The sequence below is a fragment of the Vicugna pacos genome, chromosome 17 (genome assembly GCF_048564905.1).
Source record: "Vicugna pacos chromosome 17, VicPac4, whole genome shotgun sequence".
Lineage (NCBI taxonomy): Eukaryota > Metazoa > Chordata > Mammalia > Artiodactyla > Camelidae > Vicugna > Vicugna pacos.
This window is the reverse complement of record NC_133003.1, coordinates 22,754,322-22,779,536: the sequence shown is the minus strand read 5'-3', so window position 1 is coordinate 22,779,536 and position 25,215 is coordinate 22,754,322. Positions and strand designations below refer to the sequence as shown.

Below are 25,215 nucleotides of genomic sequence, written 5' to 3'. Positions count from 1 at the left end.
AAAGCCTACAAAAAAAAAAGCCTACAAATAATAAATGCTAGAGAGGGTGTGGAGAAAAGGGAATCTTTGTATACCACCGGTGTGAATGTAAATTTGTGCAGCTACTATGGTAAACAGTATGTAGGTTCCCTAAAAAACTAAAAATAGAGCTACCATGTGATCCAGCAATCCCACTCCTGGGTGTATATCTGGAAAAACTGAACACTTATTGGAAAAGATAAATGCACCCGTCTTCACAGCAGCACTATTCACAACAGCAAAGACATGGAAACAATCCATGGCCCCTCACCAGAAGACTGGCTTAAGAAAATGTGGTACAAAATGGAGTATTACTCAGCCATAAAAAGGATGAAACATTGCCATTTGCAGCAACATGGATGGACCTAGAGACTATTATTCTTAGTGAAATAAGTCAGACAAAGACAAATACTCTATGAAATCACTTATACATGGAATCTAAAATATAATTCTAATGTATCTATATACAGAACAGAAATAGACTCATAGACACAGAAAACAAACTTAAGGTTACCAAAGGGGAGAGGCAGGAGAGAGCGACAAATTAGGAGTATGGATTAACAGATACAAACTACTACATAAAATAGATAAACAATGAGAATTTACAGTATAGCAGGGAATTATATTCAGTATCTTATAATAACGTATAGTAGAATATAATCTGCAAAAATAATAACTGAATCACTATGCTGTACATCTGAAACTAACTTAATATTATACTTAAATTTTTTAATTAATATTTAATATTTCCTGTACGGCCAGTTAAGTGGTGACGAACTCCTTTAGTTTTTGCTTGTGTTGGAAACTCTTTACCTGTCCTTCAATTTTGAATGATAACCTTACTGGATAGAGTACTCTAGGTTTTAAGTTCTTTCCTTTCAGTACTGTAAATACATATTGTCATTCCCTTCTGGCCTATGAAGTTTCTGCTGAGAAATGAGTTTTCAGCCATTACTTCTTCCAGTAAGTTTTCTGTCCCTTTCTCTCTTTCTTCTCCTTCTGGGACCCCTATAATGCAAATGTTAGTATACTTGATGTTCCAGAGGTCCCTTAAACTCTCATGTTTTTTAAATTCTTTCTTCTTTTTGTTGTTCTGACTGGATGATTTCTACTATTCTATCTTCCAGATAGTTTACCTGTCCTGTATCATCTAATCTGCTGTTGATTCCCTCCAGTGTATTTTTTTCCTTCAGTTACTGTATTCTTCATTTCTGATTGGCTCTTTCTTCTAAGTCTTTGTTGAAGTTCTCACTGAGTTCCTCCATTTTTCTCCCAAGTTCAGAGAGCATCCTTGACCATTTCTCCATTTCATTAGGGGCTTTTCCTGGGGTTTTATTTTGTTCTTTCACTTGTTCATCAGGCTTGCTTTAGTGCCTAATTCTTAGAATTTTTTTAATTTGGGGGGGGATTAGGTTTTTATTTATTCATTTATCCTTTAATGGAAGTACTGGGGACTGAATCCATGACCTTGCGCATGCTAGGTACACACTCTACCACTAAGCTATACCCTCACCTATTTTGTTCTTTCATTTGAAACGTACTCATCCATCTCCTTTTGTTTGACTTTTGGTTTTTGTTTCTATGAATCTGGCAAAATAGCTACTACCTCTCTTGGTTTTGAAGGAATGGTCTCATGTGGGAGCATCACCTGTGCAGACTGCTTGCACCTGCCATCTGTCCAGGCAAGGGGGCATCCCTGAGGAATGCTGCACCCAAGGCCAAGGTATGGCTGGGCTGGACTGGTCTAAGCTAGACGTAGTCTCTGGAGAGCAGCAGGTAGCGGTGGAGGGATGACTAGAACTGGATCAGGTCTGGGCTGGGGGCAAGGGGCAACCCGTGGGGAATGCTGTATCCAAGGTGGCCTTGAAGGAATGTCTAGGCTGGATCAGGCCCAAGCTAAGGTAGTCCCTGGGGAACACTGCACCCAAGGTCATCTTTGCAGGATGGCTGGAGCTAGAGTGGGCTTGAAAGGAGCTCTGGATAGACTCAAACAATGGCACTCACTGGTGCCTCTGACCTCAGAGAGGGCTCCAGCAGTTCCCTGTTAATTTGTTAGAAGCTCTAGAGTTAGTAAATGGATTTTCTTCCTATATAGTCTAGATGCCCATTAAACTGCTATTTTTTTTTTACCTTGTCTAAGGGCAGGCAAATCTGTGCTCAGGATCCCCAGTTACATCCCCCACTACTGTAGGTCACCAGGGGTGAGGTTTCTGTGGATACCATGTCTTCGTCTTTTCTACCCATTTCTACTTGGTCCTTCTTTGTGTACAGCAGTTGTTCAATCAGCTCTCAGGTCTTCAGTGGGAAGAACTGCTCTATGTGCATGTGTAGATTTGCTTTGTCCGCGGGAGAAGAGGTGAGCTTAGGGTCTTCCTATACTGCCATTTTGCCCTTCTCCCTCTAATTTTTTATTCGCAATAGTTCCTTATACACTCTGGATACAAGTCCTTTATCCAATCTCTCTCTCACTGTGACTTATTCTTTCCCCTCTCCTTAATGATATCTCTTGAACAGACCTTCATTTTAATAAAAGTACAACTCATCAATAAAAGATCTTTGTCTACCTCTAGGTCAAAAAGGATATTTCCTATGCTTCCTTCAAGGTGCATTACTGTTTTACAGTTCACATTTATATCTACCATCCAACTGGAATTGAGTTCGGAGTATATGCTGTGAAGTAGGATTCCAGGCTCACTGATTTCAATACTGACGCAATACCATTTATTGACAAGGCCATCATTTTTCATTCCAACTGGTCCAGCATCACCTAGTGTAAAGAACATCATTTCCCTACTGCACTGCAATACCACCTTTTTCACATATCAAGGGATGATAAGCATGACAATCTATTTCTGGACCCTCTACTCGGTCATTATTCTGTCTTTGCACCCAAACCACAATGTCTTAATTTATAAGTCTCATTTTTAGATCTCAGTGGGAAATCTTTCAATGTTTCACAACTGAATATGATGTTTTCTGTAGGCATTTATTTAGTAGATATTCTGTATCAGATTAAGAAAATTATATTCTTATTTTGCTAAGAGCATCATGAAGTGGTTTTGATTTATACTTCTGTTTTAAGAAAATTACTAAAATAAGTACTGCACTAGAGCTTCCTTTCCAGAAAAGTGGACTCCCAGACTTATGTGGTTCCTGAGTCACGGTAGGTTGCACTTACTCCCATATCCATCTGAACTGTAGCCAAGTGGATCAGAGCTCCAGTTCCATGAGCACTATCTCCATGCTCCCACGGCAAAATTTCCACTCTTGTTATATAATTTGAGATGGTTTCTAGTCATGCTAAATTGCTATCCTAGGCTGCCCAAGTTATTTCCTATGGTGTCAATTTTGTTGTCAGTGCTCTGATTTTCTGTAATGTTTCCATAGCTGTATTTCTCCCATATAGATTGTTGATTTGAGTGCATAATTTTGAAGAATGTGGTATTTTTCAATAATGCATAAATATTACAGGAGAAATATCCAAATATGTCATGGACAAGGTTAGTAGTCAAGCCAAACTTGATTTGAGCATATTTATTGCCTTGTTTTAATTATGGCTGATCATATCCAGCCAATGAGACAGAAACATAGAAATGAACTGATAACAGTTCAATTCTATTCAAATGCAGCTAGTCTTAAGTGGAAGAGTATGTGACCATAGGAAATGAAAAATCATCATTTGACATAGTATGTAAGAATCATGTCCTGATAGCCAACAACAGTTATTTAATTACTGGCTCTATTAATATTTGTCTACTCTATTACAGGAGAGTCAAAATAGCTTTATGCTGAACATAGATCAGGAATGATTTTAAATACCAGTGTATCATAACACGATTAATTATGACTTTGGAATGATTGCTTATAAACTAGTATTACAAAATACATATAATACTGCAAAAAATAATCACTATTTGTGTGTTATAATTCATGGTTCCATACTTACCTTCACACTTTTCAAGAATCTGGACTGTTTCTCCTATTTCTAAGACCAACCCTTGAGGGACAGATCCTCGAAAGCTGCATATCACTAGAAAAACAAAGATAAACACATCAATTAGCATTTTTAAATACTGAGACAGGGTCAGTGTCACTGAAATTAAACATTAAATTTTCTTAAATATATACTCTCCTTTCTAATTCATTTTTCAAAAAATGTAAGTCCTTTCCAACTTAATCTGTATTTTGAAAGGTAATATTTAGTACTTCAGAACACCAAAGTATATGTTGGCAAAATCACTATTATTTAGTGATGCATGTGCGTGAAAACATTTTGTAAACAGAGTCTTTCACTCTCTTTCAGCATGGCTTGTGTTCATACGTCCTTTTGTGGCAAGTATGTAACAATTAAGAAAAAATAAACATTGTAAGCTTCAAAAAAAGAAAAAAATAGAGTAAGCTTCTTATGTACTACAGACAGAAAGATATTTTTATATAAATAAATATGATTATCTTTAAGAAACAGAATCCCCACAATAAAAATAAATAAAGATTAATGAAATAAAAAGCAAATGTAAAACAGAGAAAATCTAGATACCCATTAAAGTCCCATGTATTTTTATTTTTAGAAAACTGACAAACTGTTAGGGGAGGGTATCACTCAGCGGTAGAGTGCATATTTAGCATGCATGAGGGTCCTGGGTTCAATTCCCAGTACCTCCATTTAAAAAAAAAAAAAAAGAAAAGGAAGAAAGAATAGGACACTGACAAACTGATTTCAAAATTTACATAATACAAAAAAACAAGAATAGCTTTGTCAATCTTAAAGGATGTACACTCTCATATATCAAGTCTTATAATCTGAAACTCTTTAGAAACATTGACATTAATATACATCTACGTAAGACTGATCCAAAAAAGGTACAAAGTATCAGCAATAAAAACATTAATGTAACCAATAATTAAATGATATATAAAAGGATATTAGATAAAACTTCATAATAAAATTTGAAAATTTAGAATCTAGATAAATTTGTAGAAAGATAAACTTATAAAAACTGGCAATCAGAAGTTAAAAACTGAAACCAATACAGAAAATATGTGAACGTGTAGCAAGGTCACAAGATACAAGGTGAATTTTTTAAAGTCTATATAGGAGCAAAGAATTAGAAAATGAAATATTTTAGAAATACACCACTTATAACAGCATCAAAAATGTCAAGTAACTATAAAGAAATCTAAGAGACATATGGAAGAACTCTATACAGAAAACTGTAAGACATTAGATATAGTAAAGAGCCTAATAAATAAAGGTATACCTCATACTAATGGTTCCAAGACTCAACAGTATTAAGATACAGATTTTCCCCAAATTGATCATAAGATTCTATGCAATATCAACCAAATCCCAGCAGACACTTTGTGATTCTACAATGTGCATAAAAATGCAAAGGATGAAGGAAGGGGACATACTGCCTCGTATCAGCCTTTTCAGTTGTTTAAAAAAAAACCCAAGCTATAAAAGTGTGTGTGTGTATCATCATCTATTTGTATGTGTACATACATGTATATATTTAATCTCAACCAAAGACATCAAATTTGCTTACTGATTACTACAGACAATGTTCATATCCCCCAAAAATTCCTATGCTGAAACCTAATCCCCAATGTGATGGTATTTGGAAGCGAGATCTTTGGTACATGATTAGATCATTAAAGTGGATCCTTCATGAATGGGATTAGTGCCTTTATAAATCAAGAACCCAGAAAGATTTTTCACTCCTACTACCATGAAAGGACACAGAAGTTGGCAGTCTGCAACCCTGACAAGAGCCCTCATCCAAATCTGACCATGTTGGCACCCTGATCTCAGACTGTGCAGCCACCAGCACTGTAAGAAATAAATGTCTGTTGTTTAAGGTATCCAGTTTGTAGTATTTTTGTTACAACAGCCTGAACAGGACTAAGACATTGGTAATTATTATACTATTTAATTAGAGTATTTGGTTATATTTATAAATACTTGTAACATTACCAATGTATATTTTTATTCTGTAAATATTTTAAATTCCCAATGGAAAACTAAATTCTGAACAAATAACAAAGCAGTCATACAACTTCTATCATTTAATGCTATACGGATTTGGAAAATGTTAAGAAACAGAAAAAACTAATCAATATTTCCTCCTTTAAGTACCAAGTGGGGGAGAAAATGGTCTTCCCTACGATTTACTAGGTTGAACTCTTCATCACAGTGGAGAAAAAAATCATGTTCCAGAGTTTCTTAAGTCCTTGCAGACACCCACATAGTAACATGAGACAGCTGTCTACAAATGCTAAGATCAAAAGTATGCAATCTCTAAGTCATCACTTACAGTAAAACTACAATTAACTGCATGAGCATTTAAGAATTTAACATCATCAATTCATCTACTCCCTAACAAATTCTCTATCAAGACCCTTGCTATTATTTCATTCTTCAGAGCATTCAGCACTCCCATCTTCTTAACCTTTAACACTAATTGACGAGAACATTAAAATTACCAACAACCTTCATTGTTTGAAACTGGGCGTTTCATGCATATTGAGAGAACCTGTGTAAGCTTTCCATTTTAATAACTATCTTCATTCAAGGCTGGCTTTCAAGTGATTTTTTAAATAAATGTAGAAATAGAAAAGAAAAAAATTACTATTTCCTAGAGAAGCAAGAGGCTTGAAAGAAAGTGGAGTTTTCTCCCTATGATCATGGGTCTATTTTCACGCTTATAACCTATTTGCAGGCATATCACAAAGAATAAACATATTATTAATAAACTGTTTCATTCTATTATCCTCTGTGTCTTTCAGGTACATTAGAAATTACTAGTCAGTGTAAGCTTCAAAACAATTATGCCCTTTACTATTCCTTATTCTTTAAATTTTGTACCATTTAAACATCCAAGTAATTAAGAATTCATCAGTGGCAAAGAAAGATTGAAGACCTTTGAAAAACAACATATTAATAGAGACAAATACTAATTTTTTAAATTTTACACATATTTAACTTGACAGTTTTCATACTATGTTAAATAGAAAAATTATAAATAGTATTTATACCATGATTCCATTTTTTTGTGTGAAGCATACAAATAAAAATGGTTGTACCTAGGTTAAAAGAATAGGGATATTTTAACCTGTCTCTTGTTTTGCTTACCTATTTTGTCTAAATTATACATATACTTCTCTAACATTTCTACCTTTATATATGTACATATACATATACATACATACACACATTCATAGGAAAAGTTTAATCTTGGCTAGATCATGAAATAAAGAGTCAAAAGATACATTCTGAAGCAAATCCACTACACAGTCTTGGATTGTTGTACCAGCCTGCCGAATGTAGTATTACAAAATCAAATCTCTGATTTGGAAAATGGGTTATCTTAGCAATAGACTCATAGTCCAAACCGAGCCCGTACCAGTGTGGCTCAGAGAAAAATACCTACCTCTTTCCACTCAATTATTTCTCCAAGTCAAACAAAAGATATTCATTATAAGAACTGTACTCCAGGACTGATCTATATTATTCTTCCTCCTATACTATTAAATTAATTTCCTTCTAATTGTTTACATAGATATTTCATATGTCATATATTAGTTTCATAAATATAAACAATGTATTTCTGGAACATTATTCTGTTCCAAGTATCAATCATTCTTGTTCCAAAATCCCACTTTCAATTACTAATACCTCACTCCCAAAACAAGGTGGAAGAAGCAGAAGGAGACTGCCTGGGACTCTGGCTAGTTTCCCATGACACCCCAGCCCACCCTGGGGGCCCATTCCAGCCCCTCTTGCTCTGCAGCACAACTCCCTAACTAGGGTGAAGGCTGTTGTTGCCAAAGAGTGTGCACAGTTATGGGGACAGAGCCAGGCTGGACCCAAAAATACATCTAAATAGAGGCAGCCACTGCTGGTGCTCTCCGAAGAGGCAGATCAGGAGCATTTGGAACTCTGACTGGTGTACCAGGACCACCCCAGCACATGTTCCCACCAGTAACAGGTGCACACTTTGATTCTTACTCCTCCAGCACTGCTCCCTTCTGGGCTGAAGGTGCTGATGCTAAGACAAGGGAGAGCACACATTTAATGCGAACAGCGCCAACTTGGACTCAACCCTCAGGAGTGCTGCTCCAGCACTTTGGGACCTGACCCCATCATCCCCTATAGGGTAATGTCAGCCACTGAGCACAGAAGAACCCCCAGCTCACACCTAGCTCTGAAGAGGAGAAGAGAACCTCCGGCTCACTCCTGAGCACAGGAGAACCCTCAGCTCACACCTAGATCTAACTCCTCCATCTCCAGCCCTACCTCCCACCAAGGTGATAGCTCCCAAAACACCCTGGGGGAAGACATAACTCATACTCAATTCAGATACAGCTCTGCCACCGAAGTCACTATGCACACACAAACTGTATAGGGACACACCCATGCAAGGACATACCCATGCAAGAATATACCTTCAAGATAAGGAAAGGCAAATGCTTCATCTTACTTCCTAGAGAGAGAAAATTAAGCAAAATGAGAAGACAGGAGAAGGCAGAGGAATTTGTTTCAAATAAAATAATGAGGGCAAAACCTGGAAAAACAACTAATAAAACAGAGGTAAATAATTTACCAGATAAAGATTTCAAAGCATTAGTAAAAAGAATGCTAATGAATTAGGGAAAATGATAGATGAATACAGTGAAAATTTTAACAAGAAACTACAAAGTCTATAACAAAAGACCAAGGGAATTATATAAGGGTAAAGGGATCAATACAAAAGAGAATATAACATTCATTAACATATATGCACTTTAATATAGGCGCACCTAAGTATATAAATCAAATATTAAAAGATATTAAGGGAGAAATACAGTAACACAATAGTAAGGTATTTTAACACCCCACTTATATCAAAGGACAGATTATCCAGACAGAAAATCAGTAAGAAAACAGTAGTTCTTTTTAAGTATTTACAACGTTTTGCTAGTTTCAGGTGTAAAGCATAGTGATTCAGGGTTTTTTGCAGATTATATACTATAATATAATATAATATAATATAATAGTTTATTACAAAATATTGAATGTAATTCTTTGTGCTATACAGTAAATATTTATTGTTTATCTATTTTACATATAGTAGTTTATATCTGTTAATCCTATACTCCTAATTTGTCCCTGCCCTCCTCCCTCTTCCCCTTAATAATCGTAAGTTTGTTTTCCATGTCTATGAGTCTGTTTCTGTTTTGTATACAAATTCATTTGTACTGTATTTTAGATTCCACATATAAGTGATATCATTTAACATCTGTCTTAGTGTGACTTATTTCACTAAGTATAATATTCTCTATGTCCAACTACATTGCTTCAAATGGCAATATTTTATTATTTTTATGGCTGAATAATATTCCACTGTGTGTGTATGCATATATATGTATGTATGTGTATACACACACATATGTATATATACCACATCTTCTTAAACCAATCATCTGCTGATGGACACTTAGGTTGTTTCTATGATTTGCTATTACAAATAGTGCTTCTATGAACACTGGGTGCCTGTATCTTTTCGACTTAGAGATTTCATTTTTCCTGATACAACCAAGGAGTGAGTTTGCTGGATGACACGGTAGCTCTAGTTTTAGCTTTTTAAGGAATCTCCATACTGTTTTCCATAATGGCTACATCAATTTACCTTCACATCAATGGTGTACAAGGGTTCCCTTTGCTCCACACCCTCTTCAGCATTTATTATTTGTACGCTTTTTGATGCTAGCCATTCTGACTGGTATGAGGTGATATCTTATTGTGGTTTTGATTTGCATTTCTTTAAATACTTAGTGATGTTGAGCGTATTTTCACATACCTGTTGGCCATCTGTATGCCTTCTTTGGAAAAATGTCTATTTAGCCCTCCTGCCTGTTTTCTGATTGAGTTGTTTGTTTTTTCCATACTGAGCTGTATGAGCTGTTTGTATATTTTGGATATTAACCCCTTCTCAGTTACGTCACTAGCAAATATATTCTCCCATTACATAGGCTGTCTTTTCATTTTGTTGATGGTTTCCTTCACTGTGCAAAAAGCTTTTAAGTTTGATTAGGTTCCATTTGTCTATCTTTGATTTTATTTCTTGTGCCTTAGGAGACTGAGCTAAGAAAATATTGCTATGATTCATATCAGAGGATGTGGAAATAGTAGTCTTAAATGACACATTAGACCCATTGGATTAATAGATATCTACAGGGTAATCCATTCAAAAACAGCAGAATACAGATTCTTTTCAAATGCACACAGAATATTCTCCAGGATATTCACATGCTGGAATCTATTTAAATATAAGAGAATAAAATTTATATCAAGCATTTAACTGGACCATAACAATATGAAACTAGAAATCAATTACAGGAAGAAAAAAATGGGAAAAATCAAACATGTGGAGACTAAACAACATGCTACTAAAAAGTCAATGAAGAAATCAAAGAGGAAATCAGAAAATACATCAAGACAAATGAAAATACACAACTTTCCAAAATCTATGGGATGCAGCAAAAGCAGTTCTAATACATGCCTACCTCAAGAAGTGAAAAAAATATCAAACAACTTAACCTATCATCTAAAGTAATTAGAAAAATAAAAGTGAAGCCCAAAGTCAGCAGAAAGAAGGAAGTAATAAATATCAGAAAGGAAATTAATAAAAAAGAGGAAAAAAAACAGAAAAAATGATTGAAACCAAGATCTAGTTTTTTGAAAGGATAACCAAAATTGATAAGCCTTTAGCAAGTTCATCAAAAAAAAAAAGAGAAGACCTAAATAAACAAATAACAAAATAAGAAAGGAACGAGGAGATATTACAACCTGTATCACACAGATACAAAAAATACAAAAAAAAAAAATCACAGGAGAGTACTATGAACAGTTGCACACCAAAAAACTAGACAACCTAAAAAAGTGGATAAATTTCTAGAAACATAAAATCTTCCAAGACTAAATCAGGAAGAAATAGACAATCTGAACAGATTGATCATAGCAGTGAAACTGAATTAGTAATCAAAAACTCTCAGCATACTAAAGTCCAGGTCCAGGCACGTTCACAGAATTCTACCAAATACAAAGAAGGGCTAATATATATCCTTCTCAAATTATTCCAAAAAACTGAAGAAGAAGAAACACTCCCAAATACATTCTATCAGGCCAACATTACCCAGACACCAAAACCAGACAAAGACACTACAAAAAAAGAAAGTTACAGGACAATATCTCTGAATATAGATTCAAAACTCATCAACAAAATATTAGCAAACCAAATCCAACAATATATAAAAGGGATCATACACCATGATCAAGTGGGATTTATTCCACGGATGCAAGGATTATTCAATATCCACAAATCAGTCAATGTGATACATCACATTAACAAAACACAGGATAAAAATCATATGATCACTAAGTAGATGCAGAAAAAGCATCTGACAAAATTCAACATCCATTCATGATAAAAACTGTCATCAAAGTGGGTGTAAGAGGGAGCACATCTCAACCTGGTAACGGCTATTTACAATAAACCCACAGCAAACATCATACTCAACAAAGACAAGGATGCCCACTTTTGCCAATTCTATTTAACACACATATTGAAACTCCTAGCTACAATAATCAAACCAGAAAAAAAAGACACCCAAATTAGAAAGAAGATGTAAAACTGTCACTTTTTGCAGATGGTATCATACTACATAGAGAAAATCCTGAAGTCTCTACCAACAAACTATCAGAAGTAAAATGAATTCAGTAAAGTTCAGGGACAAGATTAATATACAGAAATCTGTTGCTTTTCTATATACTACTAATGAACTATCAGAAAGAAAAAGTACAAAAACAATGTCCTGTAAAATCACTTCAAAAATAATAAAATCCCTAGGAATAAATTTAACCAAGAAGGTTAAAGACCTATATGCTCCAAAAATTATAAGACACTGATGAAGGAAACTGAAGATTCTTTAAAGAAATTGAAAGAGATCCTGTGTTCATGGACTGGAAAAATTAATACTAATAAAATGTCCACGAACCATTTTACAGATTTAATGCGATGTCTATCAAAATGCCCATGACATTTTTCATAGAACTAAAACAAATAATCCTAAAATTTATATGGAATCACAAAAGACCCCAAATGACTAAAGCAATATTGAAAAAAAGAACAAAGCTGGAGGTATCACGCTCCCTGACTTCAGACTATACTATAAAGCTACAGTAATCAAAACAGCACGCTACTAGCACAAAAACAGACACATAGATCAAGAGAACACAACAGAGAACCCAGAAATAAATCCACACACTCATAGTCAATCAATCTATGACAAAGGAGGCAAGAGTATACAATGGAGAAAAGACAGTCTCTTCAATAAGAGACTGATGCTGGATAACTGGACAGCTACATGCAAAAGAATAAAATTAGAACATTTTCTCATACCATATACATATAAAATAAACTCTAAATGAATTAAAGACCTAAATGTAAGACTGAAAATCATAAAATTTCTAAAAGAAAATACAGAACATTTTTTGACATAATTTACAGCAGTATTTTTGGGATCTGACTCCTAAGGCAAAGGAAACAAAAGCAAAAATATACAAATAGGACCTAATCATACTTAAAAGGAAACCATCAACAAAACAAAAGGCTAACCTACAGATGGGAGAAAATATTTGCAAATGCTGTGACCAATAATGGGTTAATGTTCAAAATATACAAACAACTCATACAACTCAATATTGAAAAACAAACAACCCAATCAGAAAACATGGAGAAGACCTGAACAGACATTTTTGCAAAGAAGACATACAGATGGCCAACAGACACATGAAAAGTTGCTCAAAACAACTAATTATCAGAGAAATGCAAATAAAACCACAATGAAATATCACCTCACATCCATTACAACAGCTATCATCAAAAAGACCACAAATAACAAATGCTGGAGAGAGTGCAGAGAAAAAGGAACTCTAGTACACCATTGGTAGGAATGTAAATTGGTATAGCCACTATGGAAAACAATATGGAGGTTCCTCAAAAAACTAAAAATAGAACTACACTAGGATCTGGCAGTTTCACTCCTGGATATATATACAAAAACAAAAACACTAGTTTGAAAAGATACATGCATCCAATATTCAAAGCAGCACTATTTACAACTGCCAAGGTTTGAAAGCAACCTAAGTGTCCATTAACAGATGAATGGATAAAGAATAAGTGGTGTGTGTATATATACATATACATATATATGTGTGTGTGTGGATATATACACAATGGAATATTACTCAGTGATAAAAAAGACAATCTCTTCAGCAAGTGGTGTTGGGAAAACTGGATAGCAGCATGTAAATCAATGAGGTTAGAAAACTCCCTCACTCCATACACAAAAATAAACTCAAAATGGCTTAAAGACTGAAACCTAACATGAGACATGATAAATCTCCTTGAAGAAAACACAGGCAAAACATTATCAGACAGAAATCTTAGCAATGTTCTCCTAGGGAAATATATCCAGGTAATAGAAATAAGAGCAAAAATAAACAAATGGGACCTAATTAAATTTATAAGCTTTTGCACAGCAAAGGAAATCATAAGCAAAACAAAACGACAACCTACGGAATGGGAGAAAATATTTGTAAATGATGTGACTGACAAAGGCTTAATCTCCAGAATATATAAACAGCTCATACAACTTAACAACAAAAAAACAAACAACCCAATCCAAAAATGGGCAGAGGCTTTATACAAGCAATTCTCCAATGAAGACATACAAATTGCCGATAGGCACATGAAAAAATGCTCAATATCACTAGTTATCAGAGAAATGCAAACCAAAACTACCTCACACTGGTCAGAATGGCCATCATTCAAAAGTCCATGAATGAGAAATGTTAGAGAGGGTGTGGAGAACAGGGAACCCTCCTACACTCCTAGAGGGAATGTAGTTTGGTGCAGCCATTAGGGAAAACAGTATGGAGATTTCTCAAAAAAAAACTGAAAACAGACCTACCATATGATCCAGCAATCACACTTCTGGGTATATATCTGGAGAGAACTCTAATTCGAAAAGATACATGTACCCCAATGTTCACAGCAGTGCTATTTACAATAGCCAAGACATGGAAGCAACCTTAATGTCCATCAACAGATGACTGGAAAGAAGTTGTGGTATATTTTTACAAAGGAATACTCCTCAGCCATAAAAAAGAATAAAATAATTCCATTTGCAGTAACATGGATGGACCTAGAGATCATCAATCTAGTGAAGTAAGCCAGAAAGAGAAAGTAAAATAGCATATGATGTCACTCGTATGTAGAATCTTAAAAAAAAAAGAAAGAAAAAAAAGGACACTATGAACCCATCTACAAAACAGAAACAGACTCACAGACATAATAAACAAATACAGTTACTGGGAAAAGAGAGTGGGAAGGGATAAATTTGGGAGTTTGAGATTTACAAATATTAGCCACTACATACAAAAACAGATTTTTTTAAAAGTTTCCTCTGTATAGCACAGGGAACTATATTCAATATTTTGTAATAACCTTTAATTCTTTAATAACCTTTAAAGATTATGAAAACAAATATATATATATATGCATATGCATGACTGGGACATGATGCTGTATAGCAGAAATTGATGTATTGTAACTGAGTGTACTTCAATTTTTTTAAAAAGCATATAAAGTTCTGAGCACAGTACTATAATATTATATACACATTTAAAGGAAAAAAAGATGTGTTGTGTGTGTGTGTAAACAATGGAATATTCAGCCATAGAAAAGAATGAAATAATGCCAACTGCAGCAACATGGATGAACCTAGAGATTATCATACTAAGTGAAGTCAGACAGAGAAAGGCAAATATTATATGATATCACTTATACATGGAATCTGAAAAAATGATACAAATGAACTTATTTACAAAACAGAAATAGATTTATAGACATAGAAAGCAAACTTATGGTTACCAAAGGGGAAATGGGGAGGAGGGATAAATTTGGAATTTGAGATCTATTATGTGAAATAGATAAACAACAAGGACCTACCGTATAGCACAAGGAAATATATTCAGTATCTTATAATAACCTATAACGGCAAACAATCTGGAAAGAACACATACATATGTATACATATGAATAACTGAATCATTTTGCTGTATACCTGCAACACTGTAAATCAACTATACTTCAATAAAAAATAAAATTAGAAAAGTAAATCAATAACATTAAGGGCAGGCTAAAAAATGTACACACAATGTAGAGAAAAAAACAAGTTGAAATTTTTAAAGTAAAGGTTCTTAACCTGAGTCCAAAAATCAGCTTTAAGAAGTCCATAAATAGTCTTACATGCATGGTAATTTTTTTATTTTTGCACATGTGGATTTCCCTGAAGAGACTGTCCATAACATTCATAAGATTCCCAAAACGGAACTTAACACTTGCCCCCTTTTCCCCTAAAAAAGCACCACTAAATTAAAGATAACAGCTGTAAAAAACAAATGATATATAATAAAATTTTTACTTAAAAGGCTTAAAAAGCAAAACCAAATGGTTTCTCAAGTTTATGCTCTGGGAGAAAGGTAGGTTTGTTCTGAGGCCAGAGAGGTTATGCATCTTCCCAGTGGTGCTAACAGCTGATGATACAGACTCCAAAAGCAGAATCCCTGGGTTTGAATCTTGATTCTACCACTTACTGGTTGTGTGAAAATGGGCAAAACATTTAGCCTTCCTGTGTCTCAGTTTCCTCATCTTTAAAAATGGGGGTGATAATAATATATACTTCACAGGATTATGGTGAGGATTAGAGTTAATATACGTAAAGTGCTTAGAACAGTACCCAGTACAAAGTACCATGAGGTGGGGAGGGGAGCATGTAATGTCTGATGACTCAGAGAAGAACAGAGATTTCAAAGAGGTGGTTTGCAGAGTGGGAAATGGAGAAGCTAAGAGTAGACACATGGAGGATAGATGGAAGAGGACAGCAAGGGGTCTGTCTCTCATCTTGGCCAAAGAGACAGTGAATTATTAGGGAGAGATACAGAAAGAGGAGTGGAAGGAGCTTTCTCTCCAAGTATTTGAGACCCAGGAGCACAAGCAGAGCACATTAATAGTTCTAGCCCTGTTTAAGGGAACAGGTGTCAAAAATCACAGTTACAAAGGCAGTTTTGAGAATTCTTAGTAGTTAAAAAAATTATACAACTAGAAGGAAAAAGAATATTAACATGTAGCACTGAAGCTTAGTTTCAGAACCTGTTTCTGTCATTTACCTAATTAAAATAAAGAGCGTCAAAGAAAATGCAACCCAAAGAACTGGTTCCATTTACTTTTATGAGATAATAAAATGTAATGATCATTTCCTCAATCAATAATCTATTTTCAACTTAAAATCTCCAAATACGATGGAGAAAAATACTCTCTCACATGAATCAAAGTTAATAAGGTAATTTATAAAGTAACAATGCATTCTACAACACAATATTTTCTTACTGAAATTATATATATACTCTAATCTCACGTGAGGAAAGATAAGTACAGTATCTTTATTTTATTTTACTGAAGAGGCAAGTAAAAGGTAGTTAAGTGATCTGTTCACAATCATTATAGGTTTTTCATGTTAGGAACAGTAGTCCCTAGTTCCTCTGAAAGTAAATCCCATTATTCTTTTTCTAGTTTTTCTGAATCTAAAATTACTCTTATGCTCCTCCATTTCCATTCCTAAAATTGATTTTTCCCTTGATCAAAATGTTTTATGGACTCCCCACTGCCCACAAAATAAAAGCCAAATTCCTCATGTTGACATTCAAGGCCCTTCACACTCTCAGTCAAGCCTATCCTCCCAATCTTCACCCAATGACACAAGACTTGGTCTGTTAGTTCTCCAAAACACATTACACAAGTCTCCAATTCATACCTCACTGTTTCCTATTGCCTTGATCTCCTCTCAAGCTTCCTCTTCCCCCACAAAGATCCTAATGCATGCATCAAGTCTCAATTCTTTTCACTCTTAGAAATATTTCTCCCAGGCTCTAAAGTCCTCTGGCACATTCTATTTCTACCTTACATTTGACATTAACTATGGCTTTGTATGCATGGTGTATATGTGCATCAGGTAGTCTTACCGCCTTACTGTTCCATGTGCCCAGCATTCCTAATCCACACTTTTTACAGAATTTTTCCCATTCTATGTGATTTCAGTGACGCTGTCAGTCAGACCCTCTCAACCACAGGTGGCATATATGGTAGACTGAGCCGTACCATTCATTCCCTGAAGCATTCCCACCAGGAAGTAGCTCCTATTCCATCATGCACTGTAAAGGTGTAACCCCAGAGCTGCCAGGAGCTATGTTCCCTAATAATGAAAAGAGTAAAATTTTTTTAAGTTAATGACTGCAAAAGAGAGTCCAACCCACCAGCATACACAAAAAAGTAAGATGGAAACATAGATGTCCCAATGTCTTGAGTCCCTGTTCCCAGTCTATCCCAAGGCCAGATCGATTCATGCCTTTTTTGGTTATATGAACAAATGAACTCTCCCTTCTGCTTCAGTTTGAGGTGAATTTCTATTAATTATAATTGAAAGAATTCTCAAGAACAGGAGTATGCTTGTTTTCTCCATTAAATAAACCTTCCACATAGTAAGCATCCAATAAATATATCTAGCCTGATTCCTATTTTCTGGTGGTTTTATCCAAGATTTGATGATATAGCACACAATGTTCAGGAAATCAGGATTTCAGTGAACTCAAGACCTAAATAGCCAAACTGTGTGACTTTGAGCAAGTCACTATCTCTGACCTTGATGATCCTATCTGAGAAAAACAAAAATACTGAATTACATCATTATGGTTCCTTTTATATCTAAAATTACATAAATATATAATTCTTAGCTAAAAATTCTTGTCTACTAGCATTTTGTTTATGGTTTCCTTTGTTGTGCAAAAGCTTAAGTTTCATTAGGTCCCATTTGTTTATTTTTGCTTTTATTTCTGTTGCCTTGGGAGACTGACCTAAGAAAACACTGCTGCAATTTACATCAGAGAAATGTTTTACCTATTTTCTCTTCTAGGAGTCTTACGGTGTCATGTCTTGTATTTAAGTCTTTAAGCCATCCTGAGTTTTTTTGTGTATATGGTGTAAGACAGTGTTCTAACATCACTGATTTACATGCAGCCATCCAGTTTTCTCAACACCACTTCCTGAAGAGACTCTCTTTTCTCCATTGTACATTCTTGTCTACTTTGTTGAAGATTAATCGACTATAGGTGTGTGATGGTTTATTTCTGGGCTCTCTGATCCACTGATCCAAATACCTGTTTTTGTGCCAATACCACGCTGTTTTGATTTCTGTAGCTTGGTAGTATTGTCTGAAGTCTGGAAGGGTTATGCCTCCAGCTTTGCTCTTTTTCCTCAGGATTGCTTTGGCAATTCCCGCCTTTTATGGTTCCATATAAATTTTAGGATTTGTTCTAGTTCTGTGAAAAACGTCCTTGGTAGTTTGATAGGGATCACATTAAATCTGCAGATTGCTCTGAATAGTATGACCACTTTAACTATTAATTTTTCCAGTTGAAGAGCATGGGATATCTTTCCATTTCCTTGAATCATCTTCAATTTCCTTTAGAGTTACCATATGATCCAGCAGCATGTATCTGGAGAAAATTCTATTCAATAAGATACATGCACCCCAAAGTCACAGAGGTACTATTTAGAGTAGCCAAGACATGGAAGCTAAATGTCCATCAACAGATGACTGGATAAAGATGATATGAGAGATGTATATCTGTATCTCTATATCTATACAGATAGAGATATAGATACAGAGATATAGATAGATAAACACACACACACACACACACACAGACTACTACTCAACCATAAAAAAGAATGAAATAATGCTATCTGTACCATGGATGGGTCTAATGCCAGCATGGATAGACCTAGAGGTTATCCTAGTAAGTGAAGTAAGAGAAAGACAATTATCATATGATATCATTTATACATGGAATCTAAAATATGGCACCAATGAACTTATTTACAGAACAGAAACAGACTCACAGATATAGAAAACAACCTTATGCTTACCAAAGGGGAAGTGGGGGCAGGGATAAATTAGGAGTTTGAGATTAGCAGATACAAACTACTATATACAAAATAAACAACAAGGTCTTACTGTATAGCACAGGGAACTGTATTCAGTACCTTGTACTGAATAATGGAAAAGAACATTATTTATATATAATTGAATCTCTTTGCTGTACACCAGAAACTAAAACAACACTGTAAATTAACTAAACTTCAATTTTTTTTAAGTCTACTGAATCAATAAAAGAATCCAATGAGGTACCAACTTTCCAGTTAGATATATGCTCAGGAGTGGGATTGCTGGATCATATGGTAACTCTAAAGGAAACTGAACATACATATTTGAAATGCTTCCACCAATCTCCAACCACTACAATAACATGAGTTGCTTTCTTCTATTGTTGGAATTTATTTTAAACTATATGGTCTCTATGAAGCACACAATTAAGAATATTCCTAAGTAAAAGTATATGAAAGAACCACTCTAATGTGCTAACTCAAGGAGATTAAACTGACCTTTCAAAACTTATCCTGAAGTTCAACTTTCAAATCATTTTCATTTCACTAGGAGTCTGGGAGAAAACATAAAATAAGTCTCTGGGTAGTGAGATTCTGGCTAAGTAAATTTCTTTTCCTTTTATTCATTTGTACATGCTATTTTTCCAATAATAACTACATATTAACTTGTGTGGCTTTAAATTATTCTTAAGTTACACATACAAAGTTTGAATATTATATCGTGGGAAGGACACAGAACTAGCAGCAAAATGGGGCATGAATACTAAGAGGAAGGAAGAGACAGAATGCCCAGAAAGTTTTACAAACACAAACAATAAATACTTGTTGCTTTACAAATACCAACAACACACACAGCAGGGACATGAACAAGTAGTAGCTTGGTTAACTGAAATGGAAATTAATCTTGTTAAGAAAGAAAGGAAAAAATATGAAAAATCTACAGCAAGCATCATACTTAATGGTGAAAGCCTGAAAGCTTTTCCTCTAAGATCAGGAACAAGACAAGGATGACTGCTTTCACCTTTTCAACATAGTGCTGGAAGTTCTAGCCAGAGTAGTAATTAGGCAAGAAAAAGAAACAAAAGGCATCCAAATATGAAAGGAAGAAATAAAACTATCTTTCTCTGTAGATGACAAGACCTTATATGTAGAAAACCTTAAAGAATCCACTCCCCCTCAAAAAAATGTTACAGCTAACAGGGGGGCAAGGGTATATAGCTCAGTGGTAGAGTGTGCTTAGCATGCATGAGGTCCTGGGTTCAATCCCCAGTAACTCCTCCAAAAAAAGTAAAATAAATAAATAAACCTAATTACCTCCCCCCCCCAAAAAAAAGAAAGAAAAAAATGTTACAGCTAACAGATGAACTCAGCAGTTGTAGGATATAAAATTAACATGCAAAAATCAGTTGTTTTTCTATACATTAACAGTGAACAGTATAAAAACAAAATTAACAAAATAATTCCATTTATTAGAGTGTCATAAAAATAAAACTTAGGTACAAATTTAACCAAAAAGGTGAAAGTCTTGTACACTGCTAATTACAAGACACCACTGAAAGAAATTAAAGACAATCTAAATAAATGTAAAGATATCCATGGTCATTGACTAGAAGACTTAATATGGTTAAGATGACAAGGAAGGAGAGTATAGCTCAGTGACAGAATGTGTGCTTAGCATGCATAAGGTCCTGGGTTCAATCCCTGGTACCTCCACTAAAAATAACTAAATAAACCTAATTATCTACCCCTCCAAAAAATAAAAATAAATGAAAAAAGATGACAATACTACCCAAAGCAATCTACAAAATCACTGCAATCCCTATCAAAATCCCAATTGGTGTTCCTAATGGAACACCAATCATTGAAACAATAATACTCCAGATATAAAATATTCATAGTATAATAGATTGAAAATAAAAGACTATAGGGCAATATAAACAGTACCATCCTAAATTTATTTTAAATGTCCACATCTGAAAAAAAAGACTGGAAAGATATACCAACATGTTGAGAGAGGTTAAGTCTAGGTAACAAAAGTAAGATAACCCTTATTTTCTTGTTTGTGTATTTTTCTGTATTTACTGACATTTCTATAATATGTACCTTGTGTAATCAGAGGAGATATGCTACACAGAAAAACATCAAATGTATTCAACATATTGAATTCATAATATAGGGAAGAACAGAACATATTATATTCTAGAAAAAATTCCAGCAAAAAAATCTTTTCTTGGTGCTTTTAAAGGTTTGATCTTGAGTTTTCCGGAAAAGTCCCTTATAAAACACAGCTTCCCCAAAAGTGTCAAATGAAAGAAGTATGCTGGGGTAAGTTCAAACTGCATCTCAATTACCTGCTACAAGTTTTCTGAATCACTGTTGTGATAACTGTGAAACTCTATGAAAATCTATGAGATGGATTCATAACCCTAAGGCTCCCACCCCAAATCAGTCCTCTAAACTCAGTCATAGGCAGTAAATCTCCCTAACAGGTTCAAGAAAGGAAAAGGCCAAGGGGGAAAAAAAAGTGTATTCATGATATCACAAATTTCTAACAATTAAATATTATTAGAGTTGTACTCTGCTTTTGAAAAAACTATTAGGATTAACAAAGCAAAATAAAACTCTTCACTAGGTTGGACTCCTAATTAAGCATTTATTGATCACTACATGCTAGATCTTAGGGTTACCAACATGTAGACAAAATTCCTTGTCCTCAAGAAGCTCAATCCCCTGGGGCAAAGAGATGCAATTAAACATGATCTAAAGGATAAGTGCCATACTAGAGGTTGGTACCAACTGCTATAGGAGCAAGAGGCAGTGCTTATTATCAGGGAGAGCTGGGGAAGGCATCAAAGAGGAGATGACATTTGAACTTTTTAAGATGGCATTCCCCTGGCAGAGAAGGGCAGTCATTGCATTCCTGTCATATTATAACAACCAGGCAAAGTGACAAAGGTAGGAAAGTTTTAGGCTTGTCTGGAAAAGAGTGAGTTGTCCAGCACATCCAAAGTGTAGGGAATGCAGAAAGTACATCAGAAACAAAACTCAAGAAAAGTTTGATGCCACTCTGCCTCCTGTACATGAAGATGAAAATGGACTTAACATTTTTTAATGCTATTGTATCTTTATCACTCCCCACACTTAAATGTAAGGCCACACAGACCTCTTAGCAGCATCTTTCCTCCTTGGCCATAGATCATGGTCTGGCTAGGAACCCACTCTAACCTCAAACACTATCAGGGTCACAGAGGCGGCATAGCTGGTACTGTCATGAAATTTTCAGTAAGTCGTCTGGACAAAATCTACTCCTTTATAAACTGGACACTTCCCTCTAGGTAATAAAATTTCTTCCTATTCTGTTCGACAGTTTTATCAGCCACTTGAAAAAGGACAGAAGACAGTTTTATCAGTTGTTTAGTGAAAGGCTCAAGGGAAAGATTATAATATGTGGAATAACAAACTTAAGCTACAAAAGGACTAGACAAGTTGTACTGATAAGCCAAATACAAAGAGCCTACCCTCAAAGAAATTTAATGAAAATAAATGTAAAATCTTCTCAAATAAAACCAAGTTGACGCAACATTGAAAAATGATTATAAATCAATAAAAAATGTTAAAAAAAAACCCAAAGTTTCACATTTATGTTTACTATCAATAGCACAAGTTCAGGACAAAGGAGATCTAACTTGACTTCAGTTCACATGAAATAAAATCTAGAGTTTAGCTGTTATAAAACCAGTATGAGTAATTAGCATAAAATTGCAGCTCAAAAGTCTCCAAATATCAAGCTTTAGACCACATTAACAAAAAGTATACAATTCAATGCTACAAATATGTGTATAAAACCTTCTACATGCGGTACTGAGTTACGTCTGTCAAGAACACAAAGATATAGTTGACCCTTGAACAACAGGGATTAGAGCTGTTCAGGTCCATTTATATGTCAATTTTTTTCAGTAAATATAGTACCTTTATTTTCATTTTACAGATCTTTAAATTAAGTGTGGGGGAAAGTTTATATTTGATTAGAGATCACAATATGTAGAATCAAAAGAACTAGGGTTTGAGTCCTGATTCCACCCAAGATGTTTCAGCTTCCTGCCCTCAGGTGAGTCATTTATCAATTTCTTTGTTTTTGAGGCAGAAATAGCAGAGCACAGATTTTTGACTGTGTGGAGTTAGCATCCCAATCCCTTGCGTTGTTCGAAGGTCAAACATGGCACAACCCTTACTTTTAAGAGTTCACAGGCTAAAGCAGTTTTTTTAACCATGGGTCACAAAATCAATTGAGCAATTTTTTAATGAAATAGAAATGAAGAGAAAATATTAGAGTACACTGTACAAAGTACTATATTATGAAACTTTTGTTTAACTTTTTCATGTATGTGTACAGTATACACATATACACATAAAAGATAATAATGTCAAATGTATTTCTTATTGTAGATCATAGTCAAAAGTTGGAAAGACATTAATCTAATGAAGAGGATAAAATAAATATACCACTGTAAGGTACACTGTATTACTGAATTTAAAAGAATAAAGTCTGTCTGGTTGGAGAAAAAGAGGGGTATGGTCAAGGATCTAGAAAAAGATTTACAAAGATAGTAACATACAACAGGAGCCTTAACAGATAGGGAAGAATTTGAGAGATGAGGACAGTGGGGTGAGGGAGAGGAAGCATCCCATGTAGAAAGAATAATATGACAAAGACATGATGCAGCAAATAACAAGAAGTGTTTGCTAGGTGGCAAACAATCCTGGCATATGGCAGCACTGGTATAATTAAGTCCAGACGGAAGGACGTGGGGAAAGTTCAGTTTGGCTAAAGTGTACAGTACAAGCAGGTCAGCAAATGAGGCTGAAAAAGCAAATGAGAGCCATAATATGGAAGTTCTGGGCATACAGTAAACACTTAATGAATGTTAACTATTCCACTGGTCTTACTTAGTACTGGAGCCTTAAACCATATCATCTCTAAAATCCTTTACAATTCTAAAATTTTATGAATTACTGAAGGGCTATGATGCAAATTATTTATGTGTAGATACAGAACACAAACTTATAAGAAATTATAGGGAGTCTATTCAACAAGGAAGAATGTTCTCATCACAGCTGTCTAAGAATAAAATGGGCTGTCTCAAAAAACGGTGACGGCACCATCACTAGATGTATTTGAAGAAAGATCAAAGTATGATACTAAGTCTGTAATATAAAGTTCTGCATTTATCATATGCTAATTCTTCCACCAATTTTGATTCTCACTCATCAATCAACAAGAGCTCACGAATGAGTTCTGAAGAGGGAAAAAACAGATGGAAGCAGGAGGTTGGGACTTTATTCCACTGTAGAAAAACAGGAAGTTTCTGAATGACATTTCCCAACATAGTAATTATCTTTACTAGAGTATCCTAATGTGTGATATAGCAAGTCAACTACAAGTACTCAGGCTACAGTTAAAATAATTTGAAAATACTTATGAAAGTTCCCAGAGCCTTTGTGTGGAAAAAAATCTTGCTCTTCTATACAAAAGTCAAGAGGAGGTATGCAAGAGTCTTGAGAGCATAATAATAATAAACAGGTTTGTTCATTACAGTAAAAGTAAAACATTGGAAATAAAACGCTAATATAGCATATCCAATAATGCTTACTCCTTGGAAATAAATTCAGATCATTCTTATCATCAAGAATAGACACACAAGAATTCAAACATTCGTAATACAAATTATTAAAAATTAAAATTCAGCACCAACGTGAAAGTATGGTATGCCTATAAAGCACTGTCAATCTCAATGACTATTCTTTGAGACATGATCTTCAGAATGTGTCTAAAAAGAAAATGGTGTCATGTTTACAATTTAGCTTAATATTTCGAAAGCATAGTCTCCTATGGCACTGCAATGATAAAATTAACCATGACTTTTCAATAGCCTATAGAATATTGTTGCATATTGACTCTTCTGTTAAAATATTGGTAATTTCCTGCTGTTTATTTCCTGCTTGCTTTTCATAATATCAGATCAAAACAAAGCTCGTTTGGTTTAAGAAGGCACTCAACAAATGTTTCCTGAATTCAACTTATTTCCTCTCT

At 34.7% G+C, this 25,215-nt stretch overlaps 1 protein-coding gene across 9 annotated transcripts in view; it reads right to left on the bottom strand.

Annotated features, from left to right (window-relative positions):
- Positions 1–25,215, bottom strand: part of DOCK3 (dedicator of cytokinesis 3) — a 296,560-nt gene that overhangs the window by 266,223 nt on the left and 5,122 nt on the right. For all 9 annotated transcript variants that reach the window (XM_072941347.1, XM_072941354.1, XM_072941349.1 and 6 more), the window contains exon 2: positions 3,965–4,048. In XM_072941347.1, the coding sequence (XP_072797448.1) occupies positions 3,965–4,048 (84 nt within the window). The remainder of the gene's footprint in view (positions 1–3,964; positions 4,049–25,215) is intronic.